Genomic DNA, 26,937 nt, shown 5'->3' with positions numbered 1-26,937 from the left:
GGGGATATTTAAACCATAGCTTTTATTCAGCCCGTCACTTTAATAATAAGGAAACAAAAATAAACATATAATAGTGATGTAAGAGTGTGTGTGTGTGTGTGTGTGTGTGTAAATATAAATGTATAAAGTGTCCACAGTGTATACAGCTCTTTACAAAAGGTGTGTGTGAGTGTATACCAATGGAGTGGGTAGGTGTAGAAATGTAAGAGGGTGTTGCATTACTATTAATGTGTATAGATACTATGTGGTCCCTATTGGTATATAGGGATGGAATTACATTGTACATATGTATGTGTAAGAGACAGCTGTGTGTGCATTCATATAGCGCAGTATGTATAGACATGGCCTTTAGCACTCATGGGAAGAGAGTTCTCTCATGTCAGTAGTGATTCATAAAACTTCGATCTGTTTAGGCCATCGCTAAGTGTACCCAACAGTTGCATAAATTGGTATTCATGCAACCATCTCTCTTTCGGTGTTCTAAGGTTAGCTTTGAGTATGGTCACATTCAGATCGTTCATCTTATGGCCAGAGTCAGAGGAATGTTCGCCGACAGGACTGTCATGTTCCGTGTTTGATGCTGTGGTAATGCAGATTCATTCTCTTGTTTAGCCCCTGTCCCATCTCACCTATGTAGTAGCAGCCCCCTGGGTATTTCATGCACATGATGAGGTACACGACATTGCTGAGGATAGGGTGAACCTTCCTCTGATTTTGTACTCTAGATTCCTGTGTGGTATTTGTATTGTACCAAACAACAAAATTTGTATTGTGCCCGCGGTGTGGAGCATTGCGCAGGTTTTGCATCTTGCGTCCTGGCATGGTCTGTCCCGCATTCTGTGGTACTTTTGAATACTTTACTCCTCACCATCATTTTCTTGCGATTAGGGGGTTATTTGTATGATAATAAGGGTGTTTCAGGGAAGACCTGTTGCAGTCTTGTATCTTCCTGGAGAATGGGCTGTAGTTCCCTGGCGATCTTGCGTAGGGCTTCTAGGTGTGGGTTATATATGACCACCAAATATATAGATACCAAAGTATATAGATACACACACACACACACACACTATGCAATGGGTTTGGGTTTTGAGCTTGCCAAGACTGTATATCCCTATGTAAATTGGTGTCCTTTAAAGGAGCTTATTATATTTTATTTATTGTATGTTGTTTAATTTCTCATTTCCTTTTGTTTCTTTTTTTTTTATCCTCTTCACATAATTTGTTTTTAAATCCTCAAGTAATGTTTTTTTTAAGTTAAATCCTGAAACTATTTAATTGTAACTTAACTAAAATACCAGTAGGTGTGAGCTTTTAACTAGCCCGCAAGAAAATCCTTGCCTTGTGCCATTTTTAATCTGTGCTGAAATGGACACAAAACTGGAGTATCTCATTATGGCTTAGTGAGAAAGTTCCCTCAAAATCAGTAGGCTTGTAGCATCATAAATAAGTATGGCCAGGCCACCCTATCAAGTGCCTTTCCCACATCTAAAAGGAAGAGCATCGCAGGGATTTTCAGAGAGTTGGAAATATGAACTGGGTCAATAACATGTTATCAGGTGTCTGTCTATTCGGTATAAGTTCAACCTGGTCAGGGTGAATGAGTTTAGGTAGTAACTTGTTTATTAGTCTGACAGCTACAATTTTGACAAGGAGCGTCACATCTGTATTTATCAGGGACATGGGCCTTTAATTTCTGCAGTCAGTTAGGTCTTTATGTGGTTTAGGAATACAGGCTGGAGTGGCCAACTGTAGTCCCCAGAGCCACCAACAGGTCATGTTTTAAGGTCAGTTGTTGACTAAGCCACTGATTGAGCCACTTGTGCAGGGATATCCTTAAAACGTGACCTGTTGGTGGCCCTTGAGGACTGGAGTTGTTTTCAGCATTTACTCAGATAATTTATATTCTTTGGTTAAGGCAGGGGTGCGCAAACCGGGGGGCGGGCGGGCGTTACGCAGGTGGTTGCATAGGTCCCGCGCTGTTCCCCAAGGCATTTAAATGAAATAAGGCTCTGCAACCTCTAATTACCTAGATTCAGCTGTCTTCAGGACGCCGCAGGGTGATGTGAGGTCACGGTTGCCATGGTAACACGACATCAAATAATGTCACCTGAGCCGCTGCGCGAGGTGGGAGCGCGTGCGCAACAATGGAGGAGAGCAGGCGCGGGGGGGGGGGGGTGCAGGTATTAAAAAGATTGCTTAAGTGGGGGATTAAATATTATTATTACAGTTGAACCCCGTTATAAAGCGGTCTTTGGGGTCCACGGAATGAGACCGCGTTATAACCGGGATCGCGTAAATTTCACCTGTAGCGCATATTTTCCACTCGTAGGGTTTTAGTTATTCCCTGAGATCTCTGTACCTCTGCAGGGTCACCGGGGACAGGTTTGCATAGAACTGGAGTATGGCCCCATCCAGCTCAAGCATTGTACAGTTCCTGGCAGCACCATAATTTTACGTTGAAATAGTGCAAGTGTTGGATCACGTGTCTTTGACGTGTTGGGCGCTTGTTGTCGGCGAGCCCAGTGTACTCTGTTGAGGAGGTGCTGTGGCTCTGGTATGCTGGGCAGAGCAGTAGAAAGAGACTGGAGCTCCTGTGGGTCCGCAGTTCCGCTGATGCGCAGATTGTTTCTGTGGGAATCATTGTCAAAGTGGTCCTGGTGTTCCTCAATTTCGGTCAGCCTGGTGCCGAGACGGTTTAGCTCCTGTGAGTTAGTTTAGCTGTATTTGTAGGTCCCTAATTTCTGCGCTAAAACTGCATATAGTTGCTGTTATGAGCCTCCTGAGTACAAAGCGGCACTAACAAGCACCCATTCAGTTTGGCGCCAAACTATGCTCCCTGTGATACCTTTTAATAGACAACATAAAAGTTCACAGATCAATTAAGTGTACCCATTATTTATGGTCAGAATACTTGAAAGCTACGGTTGGTTTTTGCACAGGTCCGAATCAACTTTTAAAGTTAAACCCTGTTTAGCGTTCATCTATGTTGTAACTAATAAGAGGTTGTATACAATTTCAAATTAACTCTGTTACTGTAACGCTGTGCTCACTTGGAGAGTGGATGGTCAAGGTAGCCGGGGTCGGGATTGAAGAGGTCAGAATATTCTTGATACTTGCCGAGCTTGGAGCCAGTAGAATGGCAGAAGTCAGAGTTCCGAGGTCAGGGTTGGAGAGATGCAGAAGGTCAAAGGTAAGCCGGGGTCAGTAATCCAGAAGAGCGGAGTTCAAGGGTCAAGTCGGGTCGGTACACAGGAAATGAATCGGCAAGGCAAGGCTAAGAACCAAGAAGTGGGAAGAAAAACGCTACAGGAACTATGCTCAGCCAAAGTGCCAGTGGCACAGCTGAGCATAAATAGGGGCGAACGACCAATGAGGCAGGAGGGAGGAATGAAAGTGCGGCCTCAGCGGAGGCAGGGATAGGCTGGGAGATGCAGGAGACAGGTGGGAGTGATGGAGGTAGTTGGGAGTGTTGACGCGCAGCTGGGGAGCGGTACACACGCGTCGTGCGATGCTGACGCGTTGTAACCAAGGGGCGGAGCCAGACTCCGCAACGTCAGCAAAGTTCCTCCGTGAGCGCGCGCTGTGTGAACTGCGGGATTGCGCGAGGCAGCAATTAAGGAGGGAGTGCGCCACGGGTGACGCGCTCCCCGATTTCCTTAGTTACGATGAAAGTACAGATTGTGAATTACTTTAAATCATATAGAAAGATTTCCAGCAACTCCACACCCCTCCGCTTTGATTATGATCTTTAACGCCGCTGTCCTATCAGTCAACAGCAACAAAAACATGGACCAGAGAAGCCCTGGTTTAAGGGCAAGATACCGGGAAGAAAAATTCTATAGAATCATGGAAGCTGATAAAGTAAGGATTGTGATCTACATGTTAAAATATACTGTAACGTATGTAGTTAACCAACACATGCCAAAAACCAAACAAATAAGATTATCAAAACTATTTTAAAGTTTAAGTTAATTATATATATTTTGGATTTTAAAGGTGAGTACAACAGAAATTTGACTTCCTTGATTTTGTCTGCACTTTTGGATCGTTGCTATGTCTAACGAGTGTGTCTGAATGCACCTTAGTAACACTGTTATTTGGCATGCTTCATAAATGGCGCTTTTATCACTCTTGGATGCTGTGGAAATCTAGATATCTTTTACTACTGGCAAGAAAGTAACACTGGTTCACTTAATATTTATTGTAGTTGCTGAGAGATGTTTGTTTGTTTGTTTGAGACATTAACAGAAAATTGCATCGACATTGTACAGAACTACTCCACTAGGACAATTTTCCGTGAATTATTACGACCACCACTAAGAGTTGGGTTGTAAGTATGTCTGCTCATCCACGATTGTATTTCTGGATCCCTTCATGATTAATCATTCTCTTTCTACTCAATCCAATCTCTTCTTTCCTTTTTGCTATCCTTCGTCAGGGCTTTATATTAATGAGGTGTTATCAGGACTTCACAGATAAATCATGCCATTTCTGGCAGTTCTGGTGGATTCTTAAAATGGTATGTCTAGATTCAGCCACTTTTTTACTTGGAAAGAAATCCTTGTGTTTTTTTACAGTGCTGAGGAAAAGTTTGTGAACCACTTAGGATTTTCACGTATTTCAAACCTAAAACGTTATTAGATCTTAATCCAAGTCCTAATAATAGATTAAGATAACTTGATCAAACAAATTGCACAAAAAAAGTGATACTTTTTCAAAACATTTTTATCCACAAATGATTCAAATTCAATATTCATGTATGAAAAAGTATGTGAACCTGTAGATTCAGTACGTGGTGGCACCCCCTTGAGCATCTATGACTTCAACTGAGCGTTTCTTGTAACCGCTGGTCAGTCTCACAACGGTATTGAGAAATTTTGTCCCATTCATCCTTACAGAAGTGCTTCAACTCAGTCACATTTTAGGACTTCCTTACATGGACAGCTCGCTTCAGGTCCTGCCACATTTCAATGTGGTTTAGGTCCAGACTTTGACTAGACCATTCTAAAATGTGGAATTCCTTCTTCTGCAGCCATTCTTTCATAGATCTGCTTTCAAAACGTGGAATTCCTTCTTCTGCAGCCATTCTTTCGTAGATCTGCTTGTATGCTTCCGATCATTATCTTGCTGCATTACTCACTTTCACTTCAGCTTCAGCTCACAGACAGATGGCCTGACATTCTCCTCTACAATCTTCTAATATAATGCAGAATCCATGGATATGTCAAGCCATCCAGGTCCTGAGGCAGCATAGCAGACCCAAACCATCATACTCCCTCCATGTTTGACGGTTGGGATGAGGTTCTTCTGTTCAAATGCAGATTTGGTTGTCGCCAAACATAACGCTTCTCATTGAGGCCAAAAAGTTCTACCTTTGACTCATCTGTCCAGAGAACATTGTTCCAAAGTCTTGTGAATCATATATATGCGTTTTGGCGAACTTCCGACAGCAGCAATGTTATTTTTTAGAGAGTAGTGGTTTCCTCCTGGCTATTCTTCCATGAACACTATTCTTGTTCACTCTTTTCCTGAAAGGTGTGTGATGAACACTCACATTAGCCAAGGCGAGAGTATGCTGCAGATCCTTGGATATTACTCTGGTTTTTTTTGTGACTTCCTGGATGATTTACCAGTTTGTTCCTGGAGAGATTTTAATAGGAAGACTACTCCTGGGTAGGTTGACTGTGGTCTTGAACATTCTCCAATTGTAGACTATCTGTCAACAGTGGATTAGTGGAGCCCCAAATCTTTAGAAATGGTTTTGCAACCCTTTCTACGCTGATGAGCCTTTCTAGGCTGCTTCTCTGAGGTCCTTTAATTTAGCTGGGGAAAAAAACAGGGTTTCACTTACTTTGTCACATACACTGACTTTTAATTACTCATTGTTTGTCTAATTAATACATAATTTTGTTTCAAAATACATGAAATTGCCTATTATAAACCCTATTGGATATTTAAGAAAAGACTGGGTTTTGGTTCAAGAAGGTTATCATGGAAAAACTATGGAATTTCGTAATTATCATTTAGGTTCACAAACTTTTTCTCGCTCACCACTGTATATATGTATTGTTTCCCTAACCGCTCTGTTTGCATGCAAAATATTAGCTTTTTTTAATTTTTGAAAAATAAGAAAATGTAATGTAAAGCCAACTTAGACTATAAAATTCTGAAATTAACAATAGGGACATTATTCTCTAAAATGTGATAGAGGCCATTCTAGTAAATACATGTTATCTATCGATTAATAATATCTACTGTATCTCACTTTGCCTAATACTGTATGTCTAAAACTAAGCCCCTCATATTTCCTTCTAAACCTAGCCTAAAATCCACTTCCTCCATCACAGTAAGCAGAACCACCATCCATCCAGCTCTCATAGCACAGCATGTAGGAGCGGCATTCGACTCCTCTATCCCCATCTCCATTGACATTCATGCTCTGGCTAAAACCTGTCACGTTTTTCTACTTCACATTACCAAGATCCGCCCTTTCCTCTATCACACTACTGAAAAAACTGTAGTGCATGACCCTATGCTGATCCGTCTGGATTTTTGTAAATTACTACTTACAGGTCTCCCTGTCTCATGACTTTCTCCTGTGCAATCTATCCAAAATTCTGCAGTTAGACTCGTTTCACTTTCTCCTAGGACAGTGCCTGCATATCTACAGTACTCCTTCAATCCATCTCCTGGCTTCCCATTAAGATTCTGTTTACCTGCAAAGTTCTCCTTCTTATGTTCAAGGCTCTCTACTCGTCTGCTCCTCCCTACATATCAGCATTGATTTCCTGCACTAGACCATAGCGACTGCAGCCGTTCGGAGGCGCGCGGAGGCTGAGGGAAAGCAGGTGCTTTCCCTGGCCTTATTGCGGGCGCCGTCCAGGGACGTGTCGGGGGGCGGGCCAGTGACATCATGGAGCTGGTTCGCCCTCATTGGGCGAACCGCTCACGTGACCGGCCCTCTGCTCAAACTTAAATTGAGCTGTCTCCTCCGCACGCCTGCGGAAGAGCCTCCTAAAGCTGCCCTCATAAAGGGTGGCGGGGGTAAGTCCGCTGCCTCAGCGGCTAAGCGCTGACCATGCCCGTGGCCTTAGGCTAAGGCCCCACTGCCTCAGACAGCGCGCCCGCACTGCATACAGTTGAGCGGCACTTCATGCTATCTCCGGTCCACAGGGAGCATTTTTGCGTGTGGGGGGCGTGTCCAAAACGGGCCGAGGGGCGAGGCCATGATGAGGGGGCGGGGCCACGACGGACACCGGCCAAACTAATATATGTTTGTTTTTCCCCCTGAGCCTCATACCAGAAATCTTTGCACAAACACTTTCCTTCCCAAACAATTCAGGCATTAACACAGGGTGTTTGCAAAGGCAATGGGTCTGTAGAGGGGAGAGTGAAACACACGCACCCAGACTAGTTCCTGCTCAGTGAAGTGCCCCTCTGATTGGCCGGCTCAAAATAAAAAAAACACACCACACGGAGCTCCGCATTCAGCATTCACTCCTCACTCCTCACTCCTCACTCCTCCCTCCTCCCTCCTCACTCCTCCCTCATGAAACTGAGCCGGCCAAAAGTAAAAAAAAAAAAACAAGCCATGACACACACACAGCTCAACAGGCCGCCTCCCTCCTTCCCTGCTCCCCTCCTTACCGCCTCCCCTCCTTACCGCCTCATTGGCTCACACGCGCATCACGTGACGCGTCAACGCTTCAGAACACCACCTTCTGGTAGCAGTTGCCGGCTGACGCATCACAGCACGTGGTGAGCCACAGAGGAAAGAGGCAGCGGGGACCAACAGATTGCAGGTAAGAGGCTGGTGGCGCACGAGGCCGCGCGCGCCGCCGGACGCAGCGGGGGTCCAAAGCCTTAGTCTCCTGTGCTCTGCTCATAAGTCTCCTTTTTACCCATTCCACCTCTCCAGGTCTCTTGCCTTAAACCTCTGTCCCTCAGTGCTCCTTACCTGTGGTATTCCCTCACACTCCATATACTCCAGACTCCTCCTAACGTTTAAGTCAAACCTAAAAACACGTAAGAAAAATATGTTCAGGTCCCCTTATGCAGAGTTCAGATAGACTAATGAAGTCAAAAATATTCCACAACACTTTACTTTCCAAACGAGTTTTAGTCGGTAACAATCAGAGAATACACACAACGTTTTGGGTCCCTCCCTGGACCTTTCATCAAACCTAAAAACACTTTTTGACTACAGCATTTCAGTAGCCTGAACTCATAACTACTGCCCCACACCCATACTCGTACTTGCCTACCATCGTGGTCAAGCACTGCCATAAACTGCACTTACTCCTTCACCTCCTGTTTCTGTAAGTGCCCTAACATGGCACTTAGATTGTAAGCTCTTCAGGACAGGGCTTACATTTTTATATACAGTAGGTCAGATACATTTTCTCTTAAAAATACCCATGTTTAATAAAAGGTTAGCTGTGACCTTGGCATCTGAACTTCTTTTGTCTCTATAGGTAATTCCTAGCACACACCTTTTAATGCATGCTTTAGGCCTGGAACCCGGTGCGCCCGGCGGCGCGGGCGGCCACACGCGAGTTCCCCACCAGCAGGGGAATCCTCCCGAGCCGGTCCCGGTCCCCCCTGGCTGCACAGCTCACTACACGCTGTGACGCGTCAGCCGCTACAGGATACAAGAGAAAGGTGATCCCTAGCGTTGACGCGTCACGTGGTGTGGCTGTGAGCCAATGAGGAGGGGAGGCTTCGGAAGGAGGAGAGGCTTCGGGGAGCGGGGAGGAGTGTGGGGGGAAAGCAGCGCGAGTGCCTGTCTGTGTGTGTGTGTGTGTATGAGTGCCAGCCCGAGCCCGTGGAGGGAGGGAGGGGGGGGAGAGTAGCGGGTCCCTCCGCTCAAGCCATGCCCCCCCTCCCGCTCAAACCTCCCACTCCCGCCCACCTCCCGCTCCGGCTCCCGCTCCCTACAGACCGCATATCGCGGTCTGTGTCTGTCAGCGCCCCGCCTGTCTGCAGTGCGGGAGCGCTGATGGAGGGAGCGGGGCCTTAGCCTTAGTTATCTGAAGCTGCTCATTTGTGTATATGGTCTTCAGTTGGTGAGCACATGCAGGATATATTACTTGAACACTTTTCTTTTCTTCTATGAAAAAGGCAAAGTTTATGTTAAAGACATATGTTTCTACTTCCAAATACACTTCCAATCCTCTTCATTCTTCCATTAATCTTGCATTTTGTCCATAAGGTTCTCTTTAGTCATTATCTGATGGCTAAGTGGGAATGATTTAGTTCTCTCTTACTCCCAGTGTACCCCTCTATTTCCACAGTCTATATATGCTATGGTTTAGGCTGAGTCCATCCTCCTTTAGTACACCATAATTGAACCCCTTGAATAAAACCAGAGGAGACCTGTGCATATTCTAAGCAGTGTCTTTAGACCCGTTGGCAACCTTAACCCAGTGGCCCTTACTCTTAAAGAAAACACTCTATACTTAACAATACCAATTCTCTCTCTCTCTCTCTCTCTCTCTCTCTCTCTCTCTCTCTCTCTCTCTCTCTCTCTCTCTCTCTCTCTCTCTCTCTCTCTCTCTCTCTCTCTCTCATACAGTTGTGTGAAAAAGAAAGTACACCCTCTTTGAATTCTATGGTTTTACATATCAGGACCTAATAACCATCATCTGTTCCTTAGCAGGTCTTAAAATTAGGTAAATACAACCTCAGATGAACAACAACACATGACATATTACACTGTCCTGATTTATTTAACAAAAATAAAGCCAAAATGGAGATGCCATATGTGAAAAACAAAGTATACCTTATGATTCAATAGCTTGTAGAACCACCTTTAGCAGCAATAACTTGCAGTTATCGTTTTCTGTATGACTTTCAGTCTGTCACATCGTTGTGGAGTAATTGTGGCCCACTCTTCTTTACAACACTGCTCCAGTTCATTGAGGTTTGTGGGCATTTGTTTATGCACAGCTCTCTTAAGGTCCAGCCACAGCATTTCAATAGGGTTGAGGTCTGGACTTTGACTGGGCCATTGCAACACCTTGATTCTTTTCTTTTTCAGCCATTCTGTTGTAGATTTGCTGGTGTGCTTGAGATCATTGTCCTGTTGCATGACCCAATTTCGGCCAAGCTTTAGCTGTCGGACAGATGGCCTCACATTTGACTCTACAATACTTTGGTATACAGAGGAGTTCATGGTCAACTCAATGACTGCAAGGTTCCCAGGTCCTGTGGCTGCAAAACAAGCCCAAATGATCACCCCTCCACCACCGTGCTTGACAGTTGGTATGAGGTGTTTGTGCTGATATGCTGTGTTTGGTTTTCGCCAAACATGGCGGTGTGCATTATGACCCAACATCTCCACTTTGGTCTTGTCTTTCCAAAGGACGTTGTTCCAGAAGTCTTGTGGTTTGTTCAGATGCAACTTTCAGACCTATGCCGTGCTGTCATGTTCTTTTTAGAGAGAAGAGGCTTTCTCCTGGCAACCCTTCCAAACAAACCATACTTGTTCAGTCTTTTTCTAATTGTACTGTCATGAACGTTAACATTTAACATGCTAACTGAGGCCTGTAGAGTCTGAGATGTAACTCTTGTTTTTTTTTGCAATTTCTCTGAGCATTGCACGGTCCGACCTTGGGGTAAATTTGCTGGGACGTCCACTCCTGGGAAGATTGGCAATTGTCTTGAATGTTTTCCACTTTTGAATAACCTTTCTCAATGTAAAATGATGGAGTTTAAATTGTTTGGAAATGGCCTTATAACCCTTCCCAGATTGATGGACAGCAACAATTGCTTCTCTAAGATCATTGCTGATGTCTTTCCTCCTTGGCATTGTGTTAACACACACCTGAATGCTCCAGACCAGCAAACTGCTAAACTTCGGCTTTTAATAGAGGTGGTCACACTTGCTGATGATCAATTAATCAAGGGCATTTGAATAGCAGCACATGTCTGCTACTTAGCATCTTAATTCCTATGGAAGCAGTAAGGGTGTACTTAGTTTTTCACACATACTGTAGCTTCTCCATTTTGGCTTTATTTTTGTTAAATCTTGATACATATGTCATGTGTTGTTGTTCACCTGAAGTTGTATTTACCTAATTTTTCGACCTGCTAAGGAACAGATAATTGTTATTATGTCCTGATAAGTAAAACCATAGAATTAAAAGAGGGTGTACTTTCTTTTTCACACAAGTGTGTGTGTGTGTATATATATATATATATATATATAGACAAGAACAAGTTTGAGTAGTGCCTTAGTATAACTGAATCAAATTTTGTCGGTCTTCAGTGACGAAACGTGTAGGGCGTTTCCCAAAGCAGCGAGTTTGTAGCTGAATTTATTACACACGAACAGAGAGTTTATTTGCGGCTGTTGAGAACTTGCATGGGATTGCAGTCATTCCGATTACTGCGGTTGTCTGCTAGTGAGCAGTGGTAGCTGAAGGAGGTGTAGCCGGAGGAAGTCTCTGCACGAGACACCGAGTATGACATCATCCGGTTCCTGAAGCACCTATACATCCTGCTAGATTACCGGATACACCAGAGGTGGCACCAACGGGACGTTTGGCGTGGACCCCTGCAGTTCTCAGGCGATTGAGTATATCTCATACATGCTTTAATTATAACTCTGTTTGTGAGAGCATTTTTTATATTTTACAGTCCTATAAAAACTTTTGATACTTTAATACACTAGGAGTGCGCCTGTTTTTCTTTTGTTTTTGCATATATATATATATATATATATATATATATATATATATATATATATATATATATTCACACACACAGTATAAAATACACACACACACACACACACACACACACACACACACACACACGCATATATAAAAAATACAAAAGGAAGCTGCGCTATTGTCCCTCATAATTGTACAATGTAGAAACCACTTGGGCCAATATTATTGCCAGCACTGCTTTGGAGCTGTATGTAATCTCGTTGCAGGCCTATCAAGGTGAAACATTTGTGAGGTGTGTCTGTAATGCACAAAGGATACTCAAAAGTTGTGGGAAAGGGCCTCCTGGATGTCTGTTATCTTGTTGCCCTTTAACAGCCCAGAAAGTATCTGGATCTCTCTTGCTGTGGGCTCTTCTCCTCTCTCTCTATGTAGGTGATGTGTTTCTGCTCCTGCCTCTTACTTTCTCATTGGCTTGCAGTCCCCTACAAGCCTCCTCTTTCAGGCTGTGTCTTAAAGCTGCAGTTCAATCTCCCGTTTTATTTTTTTTTTAATTTTTTTTACTTCAATAGTTTCATGTGGGCAATCTCTACTTACCTAAAGAACTGCATAGCTGCCGGTCAATTCGTTCTCCATCTATTGATCGGCGAAGTTTGGCGACATCTTTAGATCTGGGGATGGTTGCTATAGGAACAAACATGCTTGTTAAAATAGAATACAAGAAAATTGGTCTTTCAAAGTTGTTGGTTTTTTTTAAAAACAGAAAATGCTAAATGTATTTTTTCTTACTACAGAACTGATTTATTTTAAAAAAACAAAACACACATGCAGGATATTGCTTGAACTGCAGCTTTAAGGCCCTCTCACTGTCACCTGAACTGTGTCTCTGTGTGCCTCCGACTGTCACTCCCTATCTCTGTCTCTGTCTTAGACTGACAGTTGGTCTCCTCTCCAGATTCTTATCCAATCCCATGTCCTGTCATGTGTTGCCAGGCAGATCAGGGACAGTGTCTCTTATCCCTTATCTCACCATATGATAGGTGGAGCAGATTAATTCTGTATTGTCCACAGTTTACATATACTTGTAGCAGGGGTTACACCAGCATAAGGCCCCGCTCACACAGCGCACTACATAACGTGCGCTTGCTTATGTGCACGCGCACGTTTGTGACAGACTCCTGGCCGCCAATGGTAGTGTTCGGCATTGAAACTACCATTGGCTGCAAAGTACGGCGTCGACGTTGCTGCAGTCGCGGGAGTCTTTTGAAACTGTGATCTCCGGCTGCAGCAGCGTGACGTCAATTTCAATGTCCAGACATTTACATTGATTGGCTGCTGAAATTGACCAGAGACTCTGCATGGGTGACGGGGAACCGGCCCCCCTCCTCTTTGTGTACACACACACAGCCACTCTGCGCCTGTGACACTGCGCCGCCCCGCCTCCCGCATGTCAGATCATTCCGTCTGCTGGGGATGATCACACATCGCCCAGCAGACGGAGGCGCGCACACGCAGCGTCGCAAAGCCCGCTGTGTGAACGCGGCCTAATGCTATTTGTAATTGAGTGTTGCTTTAAGAAGCTTTGGTGACCTGTTACCCTGATGTTGATCATTGTTTTTACAGTATCTTCATGCAATCTTATTTATGAGTATTTACTTTCATGTTTTTTTATCAGATCAATGTACAATGTACAATACCCTTGTACATTTAGTCCCATATTAACTAAGAAGGCTTCTGCCACAAGAAAACGTGCAACCTATTGACTTGTTTGGGCTGTAATGTGTCAAAGGTGCCTCAAAGCAGAAGACTGCTCAGTAAATGACCTTATGTCCTCTGAATGCAACTAAAATTAATCAGATGAGAACAAAAACATCATTATCAAATGGTTTTTTTGTCTGTGAACTTAAAACCCACATTCTTTAGCTTGAGAGATTCCTTGATCACTTGGAATGTTGCCCATTGCCTTGTCCTGCATCCGTAGCAAAATCCCACCTGTTTCTGGGAGCAGAATTCCATTTTTTTTGTTTGAGTGAAATGATTGTTTCTTTCGAACCATAAATCCTTGGGCACTTTGTGCCCGTTTAGACTTTTGCTCCCACTTGCATGACCCTTACTTTAAGTATATTTGTTCAGTTCGTCATTCCTGAGATAAGGATCCTTCTCAAAAACAAAAAAAAAAAAAAACCCCCACAGAAGCCAAACAAAATAAAGAATATCAATAAATGCATCTCAAGGAACATTTTAAAAGGGAATGTATTGTGTGTGAGCAACCAAGCAGCTTTACCTAGAAAAAGGACAGGTTGTTCCAAAGAGAGAAAAAAAAGGTGCCTGTCTTTTTTTATTTCTGTGAATTTTTTTTAAATTAAAATGTATAAGTGTTTTACCTGATTTTTAATGTGATTACTTCACTTTTATTACTAAGTAGTAGTTAAATTGTCTGCCTTGAGTAGTGCACTGTGTTACAAAATGCAGTGTGTATCAAGGTACTTTTATCCCTTAGTGTTCAAGTAATTGCTTAGATAATTAAATTTCCATATATTTTGACTATTTTTAAACTTGGAAGTCAGGAGTTGACCTGTTTTCCTGAGATCTTTAAAACTGTTTTCTGTGTATGTAGGACTTTTATCTGATGCTAGCCACACCTATCTCTAAATGCATGAAATCAAAATTCCTGGTAGATGGCAATCTGTTTTTCAATGTCATAATGGCTTTGTACATCCATATTGTGCCTGTTCAGTCTGTATTCAAGATGTGTCTAGAAAGTGTTACTCGCTGACCATTTTAAGGTTGAGTCCATGCTGCCGCAGACCGTGCGGAGGCGTCCGCGTGCAGCGCGATCAAATGTCTTAAGGCATTGTTGACGCCCATAGACCGCTCTGGTGCGACAGGAGGGGGCCCGCGTCGCCCGAGAAATTAGTTGAAACTGATTTCTCGGCGCGACGGGCGGGTCACGTGAGCGGTTCACCCATTGAGGGCGAATTAGCTCTGTGACGGCCCTTGACACACCCCACACGGCGCGTCTGGCATGGCCAAAAAACGCACCCGCTTCACACGGGTGACGTTGCGCTGTATGGACCCAGATTAGAGAGCCATACCAGCTGTTGGTCATTCTCTTCCTGTGCAATCCAATTACAGAATACATTTTTGGGGAAATGAATGCCATTGCCCATTCTGACCCCAGAAGTCGCATGTAATATTAAATTGCCATGAAGAAAGTATGTGTAATACTCTATTCGTAAACAAAAGATCAGAGTTGGTTATTCGTGGATGAATGTCACACAAAACCAGTCCGTGTTGCCAACCTATACCTGTGTCATCATGAGGTTTTTAATCCAGCTCCTGTTGTGACAAACTGAAAAGTCAGTGCATTCTGGTTCATAAAAGTCCTGCACTTCTATAAAGAAAGAAGATAGGAAAAGTGCTACATGGTGTTTGCTTACTTGGCAGCACTATAAACCTGTCAAGTGTCTTTGTATTGGGGTCTCATGTACTATGTGGGATTGCAAGTGCTTATACATATTTAGGATTATTATACAGTGCAGCGTATTCCTTGTTTAATGCACCTGTGTTAGGCCGCTACCGGACCATGTGACTACAGGTCTACATTCCCAGACAGTCCTTACAGTCCAAACGTTTCTGTGTGCTGTAACATACTGTATCTCCTGCTAGCACTATCAATCCCACGATTAAATGGGGGCTGCATCAAATAAATCCAAAAGAAAGAGAGCAAGAAACCGGGGGTAAGAACCTAGTTTTATTATACAAAGTAAAATGCCTACAAAAGCTCGCAGTAGGAACACAATCCAGCTGTGTAAATGGCAAATCGCTGTCAATCTGATGTCTGGACGTGAGGGTTCTATGACTGTCAATGTCTCATTGCTGTGCTCCAGGCACTGCACTGCTTTCTCCTCTGCATTACCCACACACAGTGGTGGGCAGCACAATGCTGCGCATTATCCAGAGAACGAGAAAAGGAGAAGGGCATGAGACCGTTTAGATCGTAGAACCCACGCACCCCCACATCCCTCCCAGACCCAACGCTTACATCTTTCTCCAACTCTCACACCACCAAATATACCTATGTTCTTTGAAAACATTCTTTGCCTTTTGGCAGCACTCCTTGGGCTACCACATGCTCATTACCTTCACCCCCCTCCTTATCTTCAGCGTGGAAACAGCCAGTTAAATAAAAAAAAATGCATATTCTAGTTTTGCTACAGCAGACTCCCCATCTTCGCTCCCTCCTCTGACCTACAAGAAGCTGCACAGTGACATTTTCTTTAGCCGTGTAACACCTTGCCAGCATGACGTGACGCTCATATTATCTGCGTAACTTTTAGCAGTACGAGGAGTGTGTAAGCCATGGCCCACTCTATCCCCTCCTTTATCTGACTGCTGCCCGTGCTCCTCTCACTCCTGGTGTTCATTCACTCTCTCTTGGTGTGTGCATGTTAAATGAAGTCAGAAAAAGCATGCGCTATGACCCACTCTGGAAGGCCAGGCTTTAGTCTACGGCCATAAGATTCACATTTTCCCACTGGCCAGGTGGAAAAATACACTTGCCTCTGGCATTTTAACATAGAGCATTTTAGAGGGCCTGAGGATATATGAGGAATTCCCAAAAGGGGAAATAGTGTTTATTTTTCATTCTGTTTATTCAAGGACTGCATTCTTTAAACCGTACACCAGTGGTTTTCAACCTTTTTTTGGTTAGGGAACCCCAGAATTCGATTTTGAAATTCTGGGGAACCCCAACCCTCGCTCCCTGTCTTGCCGTCCCCCCCCCCTCTCGTTACTCCCGTCTCTCCCCCTCCACCCCCTCTCTCCACCTTGCATGCGTGCACACTCTCCCACTTATACACACACACATTTACACCCCCACACTCTCCCACTTACACACACACTCCCACTTACACACACACTCTCCCACTTACACACACACACTCCCACTTACACACACTCTCCCACTTACACACGCTCTCCCACTTACAAACACTCTCCCACTTACAAACACTCTCCCACTTACACTCACACTCCCCCCCACACACGCACACACACACAAACTCTCCCACTTACACACACACACTCTCCCACCATCCCACTTACACACACACACACATACTCTCCCACACTCCCACTTACACACAATCCCACACTGCCACTTACACGCACACACACACACACTTTCCAACACTCCCACTTACACACACACTCCCACTTACACACATACGCACACTGCCACTTACGCGCACACACACTCTGACCTCCTGTCCAAACCAGTTCAGGAGTGAAGCTTTTTGAATGTGTCCCCCCTCCCTGCGAGAGCGAGCGCCGACCGGAGCAGGCAGAGAGAAGAATAGCAGTGAGCTGCTGGATGCTGCTGCTTAGCTCAGGAGATGCCGGGTCACTTCTTTGTGGGGTGTCGCCCACTGGTGGACAGCTGGGAGAGTTGTCCTGGCTCTCCCCCACTGGTGGCCGCGGAACCCCACCCCAGTTTAAAATCACTCCCTTACACCATTGTTAAATGGGTTTTTGTTCATGTTAGTTCATGCAGTTTTTTTTTGCATCATTTCATAATTCTGATAACATTTTATTCACACTAGAAATGTCTATATTAACATGTCTCCATTTTTATGATCTTGAGAGGATGTGTCTCCGTTCTCCTGGTGATGTTGATTTGAAAAAGCCATGCAATTGAAAACAAAACAAAAGAAGCAACAACAATCTCTTGGAACTAACACTAAGTATCCAAAATCATTTATTTACATTAACCGTAAAAAAAGAAAAAAAAAAGCTCAAAGGATTCCTTAACTCGCTACCATTGGCCATGTAAGGGTAAATGTAGTTAGTGTCGAGAGCGACACAGCACACCTGTGAGCGCGTGACCTGTATATGTGTAAAGGGTTAATACACACAGCTATCTAGTTGACCCACTTTCCACTCTCACAGGATACATCAACTGAATAATAGCTCCCCTCAATCCGTCACAATATATATCTTTAAACACTGCCAGAACTATGGTCCCTGTTTACTATGAAAAATATGTAATTGGCACACAAAAATCTATTGTAGCAAAATGTGTCCCAAAATGCAACTACTCTTCAAAACGTTAACTGGAAAAAAGGATGGTGTGTTTAGCGCTAAAAATAAAAGTGTATATAAATGTAATGCAAATATTAACAACAACGTGGTGAATAATATGGTATTACAATATGGCAAGGCTGCCAGGAAAAACTAACCCAAACACAGTTAGTGATAGACAAAGAAAACAATACAGACCGGCGCCTTAAAGTCCAAATGGGAGATATAAAAGTTCAATGGATGATTTGGAATATCCAATGGATGTTGATCTGGTCCAGTGGACAGCAGGTTCTGCTGCTGAGGAACCTGCTGTCCACTGGACCAGATCAACATCCATTGGATATTCCAAATCATCCATTGAACTTTTATATCTCCCATTTGGACTTTAAGGCGCCGGTCTGTATTGTTTTCTTACTCTTCAAAACGTGTAACATTCAATTAGAGCTCAAAGCAATATGTGTTACATGTTAGATTTACAGTAATATACAAAAGTAGTACAATTTCCTAAACCAGGCGTTTGGCCCAAGATAACTTCACTTCTAGACAAACACAGGCCAGTTCTCAACCTCAATAAAAACAATTCCTTGTATTTTTAAGGTGCCACTTGCAACTCAAATTAACCTCTGATGTGCCAGATTATTAAATGACTGAATATTTTCTGGGCTTATCATTACAGTTAGTCTTTAGGGTCAAGATCCATTGATAAGCACACCACAATTATGGAACTTACAGGCTTTTTGAAATATCCAAATAAATTAATTGACCCCCTGTGTACCAAATGCTTTTGAAATGATCAGTGATATATAAAAATACATGAATACATAATTAAACATCTTATTAAAAGTTCGCTGCAGATATATTTCCCCCTATGAACATAATTTCCTGATTAAACTGTAGCAAATTCTCATACTGTACATCATGAATCCAAAATGAATAATTTGGGCCAATATTAACTACAATCTGAAATCCATTACAGCAAGGTAGTGGTAATGGCCAAACTGTAAAATAATCTTATCTAATATACATGAAAGTATATTCAAAATGTTACTAATAATGCATCCCTGTAAGAACATTGGATGTATTTATTTTTTTATTCTTTAAGGTTCAAAATGCTCAAGTAATTGTGTTGTAGATTGGAAGCTTAATCAAGTAGCCATTTTTACAGTGTAAATGTAACCTTTTAAGGTTATTAGGGGAGTTTAGGGAAACCCATGAAGTTTTAAAATACAAATGAATCCAGTTGGCATAAACATGATCTATTTTGTTCGTCTTATAAATTGTACAATTTATTAAGGCTAAAGAGGTTCTTAGCAGGGCTTAAGTGTCTGTACAAATCTGCAGAATGCAATATTTCTTATGTATCTCTGAAGGAAATGGAAAGTAAATGGTCCCATCTGTGTCCTTTATTTTGTCCCTTGGCAACATTAAATGCTAACTCTTGGCCATGTGGCACATTCTTGAATTCTCTACAGGGGAGGACTAGCAGAGCGGCTGAGTCATCTGCAGAACAGAGAGAGGTCTGCAATTAGTTTTTGGAGGCATCAGTGTGAATCTGATTGCAAAATGCCTTTAGGTAAGGTGTACTGTATGTGTGTTGTTTGGTTAACTTCCCAACCAAGATTACAATCAGAATATTCTGTTTTACTATGTTTGTACTGTATGTATAATGTACTGTGTGGATAATTGTATTTATATAGCACCAACAATGTATGCAGCACTTTGCAAAGAGTAAGAATCTGGACCGAGTGTGCTGATACGCACTCTGTCGTTTTTGACTTTCCTGCAGGTATAAAGTCAGTGTAGATAAATGTAGTTGTTTATCATAAGCATAAAGATGATGGGTGAATCCAAAGGAGTCCATGAGGTCACCCAGTGAGCGGTCTAGAACTATTGGTCGCGGCTGTTTCGCTGCCACCAAATGCCTGCCATCGCTTATCCGCCACTCACCCAGCCACCGGAAGCTTCTGTCACCAGCCTCAACACCACTAACGTAAGTGCCTTACCCTAAAACAGGGGTGCGCAAACTGGGGGGAACGAGATTGTCTGCGGGGGCGTGGGGTTTACAGAGGGCCCTTGCTCTTCCCGAAAGCACTTAAATTAAATGCAGGGGAATCGGCGAAGGCCTCTGAAAACTGCACTGACCTTGGCTCAGATGGCTTCTGGAGATGCGTCGCCATGGCAACGTGATGTCACATGACCCGTGGCGTCTTTTGCCGCTGCGTTGCCATGGCGAAGCGTCTCCATGTCATGACGCCGGAGCCGAGGTAAGGGGGGGGGGGGTCTGTGCGCAGAGAGCGGGACAGCGGGCAGGGGGGCGCAGGAAAAAAAGATTGCGCTCCCTTGTCCTAAAATACCTTACCCTTAGTCCTTACCCTTAAATCCTTTAATTAACCTCCTACTCTAACCACTAAAACCCCTTAAATGAATCCCCTACCTCTAGTGCTAAAAGCCCTTAAATGAACCCTCTACCTAAAACGCTAAACCCCCTTAAATTAACCACCTACCCTAAACAATAATTAAACTGACCTTAGAAGCGGCTGGCGACTGGGATTCCAGCACCGGCGTCATTTGGTCACAGCGAAACGGCCACTACCAAATGTCCCATTTAGCCCAGCGAGGGGGTATATAGAGAGAAGAGTAAATGGCCTAAAACTGAGCCTTGAGATACTTCTTCACAGAGTTCTATAGAGATTGAGGCAGGAGGAGTTGGCATGAGACACTGAAGGAATGGTGAGCGAGGTAGGCGGAAAACAAGGAGAGGGCAGTGCCACGAATGCCAAGAGAGTGAAGAATGTGTAGGAGAAGTGGCTGGTCAACAGTTGAAAGCTGAGGAGAGGTCAAGAAGAATCAGAATGGAGTAGTTTCCTGGAAATTTGGCAATATGGAGTTCATTAGCTATTATTATATATATTATGTATTATTTGTAATAGCTAGGAGGTTGAGAGTTGAACATTAATAAGTCATGAATCGCTATAAGTGTATTGCAGACAGATCATATGTTCCATAGGGCAGGTGTAATGAGGATGAGGTTTAGAGTGATCAGCAGTCCGTGGTAAAAAGGAGACTTTGGAGTTGGCTGTGGGACGTGAAAGTATTGGTATGTCGATAGGGCCTGGATTAGGCGATATGTCACCACAGAGTAGGAGTAATCGTAAGAGAGGGAGATAGAGTAGGAGGATGCTAGATTTTTTTGAAAAATGAGGATGTGATGTGACAAGCAGATGGAGTTGATGACTGCAAAATGAGGGACATTACAGTAAAGAATGGGAAGTTAAAAAGGAGTATTTAGAGGAGAACGCGTGGGAGCTAGGGGTAGAGGCAAAAGTGCAAATGGGAGAGCAAGGTAACCATAGTCCAAAGATGAGATTGGCCTGAAGTCATTCTTTAACATGAAGCTGTAGTGTTTGCAGTTTTCCAGGTGAGGTGTGCAGCGAATGACGGCAAAGGCGGGCCAAACCAGGCAGGGCCAAGCTGTTGAGAGACAGAGGCTGGACAGAGTCCGATAAGAATTGGAGCTAATAGGAGTTTTCTCTCCTGTAACTTGACTATGATTATTGTAATTTTGACATTGCTGCCGCATTCTCGCTTTATCTGGGTATTTAGAAGCTCATCAATAACGCCTAAGGAAAGTATTGTGGTCCATAGTTACTAAGCAGTCTCCTGCTTTGAGACGCCTTACAGCCTATTGACTTGAAAAGGCTTTAAGGTGTCTTCCAGCACCAGAAGGTGTTTTATTCCACAAGCCTGCTTAGTAAATATGTCCCCCTGTACTCTACGTTTGTTTTATTTATTTATTATCCTGCTGCAATTCAATGATATTGCAAAATTAAATTAAACCTTGATTAATGAAGCAAATGTTCAACATGGTAGACAATGTGTTAAGTGGGCTGAGTGCTTTCATTTTTCTTGTAACTTCACCCTGTTCTGCCCCCACGCATACCCTGCCTGAAATGTTCATTGCCAAACCAAGATAAATCTTGATTCAGGCGGGATAAGCTCATGAAGTATCATGGTTTGACAATGAACATTTAACCAGGGTCTGCAGCAAATACATTTTCCAGCTGTGTTTGTTGGAGATTTTCTTTTTTACATAATGTTTGAAGTCACAGAGAGGTACTATCATTGAATGAATAGATGAGCCCACAATCTCCATACTTGAAGCACTTTAGTGTTGAAATGACATGCACTTTGCATTGTTGTTAGAAATTAACTCGACTTATTTCTTTGCTCAACATAATTAAATGCCCAATTCAGTTAGGGTGCCGGGGACTTCTAGGTTTACTTTAGAATTGCATACTTTGTATAAAATACAAATGATAGACAGCACTCAAAACCAATGGTTGTAAATAGTAATGTGCAGGGTGCAAGGAACAAAGGGGGGACCCAAATTCCCCCAAACCAATAGTCAAAATATAGCTAAAGCTCCAGCACTCACTGACTATAGAAAAAAGGTGAAAAACTGTTTAAATGCCAAATGAAAACACAATTTAATGCAAGCACAAGATAACTCCACATGGAGTGATGATGACACAAGCGGGTATAGGGATCCTACTAGTACAGTGGAAAGTGTAAAGATAAACAAGGTCAGGGAGTGGGGTAAATAAAAACAGGAAAGTGGGGAGGGGGGAAACACAAGCGTTTGTATAAGGGGGGCAACATTTCGGGGAGAACCCCTTTCTCAGGCCTGTTCCCTTACATCTATTTTGACCATAAGGTACTTCCCTTGACCCAATCCCCGACCACCGGAGCAGCACACAGTACTCAAAACACAAAAACACCGCAATCATACAAGCCAAGTTGGCGAAGTCCTTAGTATACAAGAGTATAATAAAGTCAAAGTGAAGGGATCAAACCGTCTGGTTTACTGCCACCGAGTCTCTCTCTCTCCCAATTTCTCCTGTCTGAACAGCGTTAATCTAGGATGCATTACAATACAAGGAGTTATAGTACAATTACTTCATCAAACATAAAATTACTTAGGAGTACTTACCCAGAAGAGCTATGTATGTATATATCTATATGAATATAGTAAATAAAAAGATCACTTGCGAGCACATTCACATGTCCGAGACAGGTCTGTAACCCTGCTTTTCGCCATTATCACCTAGCATACAGTGCTTCCACTGCAGCAAGGAATTCTGGGAAATGATATGCAAATGAGCACAGTGTCACATTTTGCCTCAAATCCATTTTTACATGGAACCCTGCAGACATGTCTAAGACGTGTATGTTCTCGCAAGTGATATTTTTATTTGCTATATGCTTTACGGTGGAGGGGTTTTCGTCACCTTTTTCACCCAATTTATCTAATGTGTGCTGATATATACAGGTGTGCCGACGAGTATTCTAACACTTGCCTTAAACTTGCCTTGGAAAATCTGAGTCTATCACCAACAAGACCCAGGTACATGCTGGGTACATGCTGGGTACATGCTGCAAACATTTCAGTGACATTTCTGCAGAGACTAATGGCCCATCGGATTAACACTGTAGGGGTTCCTGGTAGTCCCATTCAGTTTGAATGGGACTGCCAGGGACCCCGCTGTTAATCCGATGGGCCTTTAATCTGTCTGCAGAAATGTCACTGAAATGTTTGCAGCATGTACCCAGGTCTTTTTGGTGATTGCCACAGATTTGTTTTAGAATAATCGTCGGCACTACAGTATATATGCACCCCCCTGAGGAAGGTTTCTATTTGAGGACCGAAGCGTTGGGTCTCTGTGTGTGCCGTTTTATACCAATATACTCATTTTTGGGATTACAACAGAGTGCTGTCTTTTCAATTCCTTTTGGATATGCTTTTCTATCACATTACCTATGGGACAAGCACTTACACCTATTTGAACTACCAGAGTGTCAACTGCTGTGTGATATATATATATATATAATGTAGCGCTGTTTCCCCCACCCTATGGGAGATGTGTGGTGCTTTACCTGTGGCTTACAGGAGGCCTGAACCTCCGCTGCTGGGAGCCTGGGGTGTACCTGGATTGTCTGGTGACAGCACATCCACCCGTGAGGAATCCTATCAATGTTGGATAACACCATCACAGGACAATGTAATAAATACACACTGGTTATGGTATAACAGGTGGGGTGGTATCCAGCTGGAGGGTCGCACCGTGAAGATAGTCTGTGCCTTGTGGTGGTGGTCGGGTTCCAGAACACAGGCCGCAACTGCTGCGCAGCGTCCTTCTGTGTCCCTGGCACTATGTATGCTAAATGGGTCTAAGGGCCTGTCCTGTAACAGCCACAACCTTACAGGGGAGTCGGGCCTAGCTGGGGCCTAATAGGGGGTCTCTGGCCTAGTGAAGCAGCCACAAACACCCTGCACATACACCCTTACCCTTCAGGGTCCCAGCTCAGACTGGCGTGGTCTCAGGCGTGCCAAATGTATCAATCTGGTTGCAGGGGAATCTGGTCGCGCGATTGGCTGCTTGCCTGCACCTGACTAGCAAACCCAGTGCTTTCGGTGGGCTGTAGTTCTCCATGCGGAGCTTATTGGTAATGGCCGCCGCTCTCTGGTCCTTTGCGCATGCGCGGGGTGTGCCCCGATGGCTGCCGCAACCCAAACCTGCACTGCGCAGGTGCGAAAGTCTGCGCATGCGCACGCATAAGCAACATATCTGCAACTGCAAAGGGAGCCTCCGGCGACTCGGTCGCCTGGCGCAACCTCCCTGATACTATCGGGAGTTTACCCGCTGTGCGTAGGTGAAGGGGGAACGAAGTGGGCAGAGGAGGATGCCGGGAGGGGAGACCTGGCCACGTATGTGTGTGTGTATACACACACATATATACAACAGTTGGCACTCCGGTAGTTCAAATAGGTGTGTGTGTGTGTGTATATATATATATATAGAGAGAGAGAGAGAGAATCATCTCATGAGATTTGACTAACTCCATATGCTTTTTTGCTAGCTACACTTGTGAGTGTCTTTTTTTTAAAATAATTATTATTGTTGAGAATAAATTTTATACAGAATTACGCTATGTGGCGCGCGCTTCTCTTTTCCTTTTTCTGATATATATATAGATAGATATCTCTCTCTATAATATAAATATATATATCATATGCATTTCAGAGACTTCAGAAGGTTGGGGTTTTTTTTGGTCTGGCCTCATTTTCTTTCAATCTGTTTCTAGGAGTTAAATCTGGGGTGCTTATGCTAAAGATCATTGAGGTTCATGAAGAATGCTCAATGCAGGTCGCTGTGTGTCAGCAGTTGACAAATTTTCCCAATGCTGAAACATCTTCCACAAGTGACTCGGACGCTGCAGCAACGCTGAAGGTTCTTTTCACCCGACAAACAGCGGCACATCTCAAAGGCGGGCAACATGACATCATCCATATCCACCCACCCTGGTGAGTGCACGCAGCTTTTATCAAGCCCTTCGCTGCCAAAGTGATGTGGGGCACCTTTGGCAGTGAAGCGGTTAAATATATGTTATTTTCATTTACTAAAGTGTATCAAGGAAAATCAAAAATATGTACGTTAAAGGCAAAATGCAATCTTTTATTATGTATATTGCTGCATAATATTATGGAAAAACAGCAAAAATGTATTTTGTGACATTTACAACCATTGTGAATCTTGGACCAAACACCGAAACTAACGTTTTGTTACAAAATAAGATTTTAATTAAATGTACATTAATAGGTTGGGAAGAGTTTGCAATATTCTGCCCGTGCTACCTGATTCAAGTAAAATTTCAGTTCAGTATTTATGACGTGGGTTGTATTTTCTGTATGTGCGTACAACCCACATTTTTTCCTTCCGTTTTGAGCTATCTCTGTTTAGATTTGGCAATCCTAGAGAATGTAGATTTCTCGCTATAACACCATATCAGCTACTACTACTGTTTTGGAGAAATATTGATGTCAAAAATATTGTTTAAGGTGGTCCAGTTAGGTTATTATATTTTAGAATGTGTTGGAACGCTGCAATGATCACCCCATCTTAGAAGATTCTGCTACATTTCTCTTGGTTAGTTCTTAGCCTTGTGCTAGCCCATAACGGCATTAATAGACAATTTACATCAATATCTCTCCAAAACAGTAGTAGTAGTAGTACTTAATACTGTTATAGCAAAAAAATCATATTTTTTTTTAGCATTTAATACATTGCATGAGAATGCAAATTTGACTTTTTTTGCGAGGTATGCCAACAGATAAATGCATATTAGTAAATTATTATTTTTAAATGTCTTTTACATAACGTATACTGTAAGTATATGAAAACATGTTTAGATTTATGTCATGCAAGAAAGTTACATATTTCCAGCCGCTAATATCTCTTCCTACACAACATACTGTAGCATCCTGCTTGCTTTCCTTATTGCTTTGTCATGTTGCTTGCCTACTTTTAAGTTGTCTGAAATAATGACTCACCCGTTCCTCTGTAGTGGTTGACATTACAGTAAGTGCCTCCTGTGGCCATATTGGTTTTCTTTTTCCTAACACACCTGCACATTAACCACTGGATAACTTTCAGATCCTTGGATGTTGAACCCATTGTGAGTTAGTTCTGGTGGCACCACCAGCTTGTACTTAAACAAATGCACATACCGTATTAGACGGCATTGCTGCTTTTAAAGGTTTGCCCAACATTTTTGCCACCATGCACATTTCTAAATAAATTTGCTCAAAGAATCACAAAGTGAAATGGCATAACATGACATAGCTCTGATAAACAATTGGTGCTCTCACTAATGGATAAAACAGAAATAAATTATACCTTTAGCCTCCTGAGAGATTTTTCTGTTTTTTTGTTCCAATCACATATAGGATTGTGAGATCCTCCGATAGTTTTCTGTTGCTGGAGAAATACGTAGGTCAAATAATTATTTGGTGGCATCTCAAAACGGACTACTTCACTCTTTCCTCTTTTCACTATACGCGGACAATGACTGAACACCGGCGGATCGTGCTCCAAAACTCCGCATCGGAGCTTTGGCTGAGTCCCTGGTGGTCACAGCGGCTCGCGCTACGGTGTGCGCTCCACAGCCCTCTATGTGGCATGCCCCAGTGGCTGTGTGTGTGCGGGCACGCAAAGGGCTGCGACGCGTACGCTAGCAGGGAAGACAAGAATTTTGTCTTCCCATGCCGCAACGCAGTCATACGGTCGGCGCACAGCCGATGGCAGGGCAGATATGCCCCATCATGGCCGCGCTTCCCATGATGGCT

At 43.4% G+C, this 26,937-nt stretch overlaps 1 protein-coding gene across 1 annotated transcript in view; it reads left to right on the top strand.

Annotated features, from left to right (window-relative positions):
- Nucleotides 1–25,116, top strand: part of LOC142483357 (DNA repair-scaffolding protein-like) — a gene marked incomplete at its 3' end in the record, with an annotated part of 148,298 nt that extends 123,182 nt beyond the window's left edge. The window contains exons 7-8 of the mRNA XM_075583442.1: nt 19,226–19,326; nt 24,897–25,116. Coding sequence (XP_075439557.1) covers nt 19,226–19,326; nt 24,897–25,116 — 321 coding nt within the window. The remainder of the gene's footprint in view (nt 1–19,225; nt 19,327–24,896) is intronic.
- Nucleotides 25,117–26,937: the final 1,821 nt, after the last annotated feature.

Source organism: Ascaphus truei, unplaced genomic scaffold, assembly GCF_040206685.1.
Source record: "Ascaphus truei isolate aAscTru1 unplaced genomic scaffold, aAscTru1.hap1 HAP1_SCAFFOLD_323, whole genome shotgun sequence".
Lineage (NCBI taxonomy): Eukaryota > Metazoa > Chordata > Amphibia > Anura > Ascaphidae > Ascaphus > Ascaphus truei.
The sequence above is the reverse complement of the archived record's forward strand: the minus strand, read 5'-3'. Positions and strand labels throughout refer to the sequence as shown.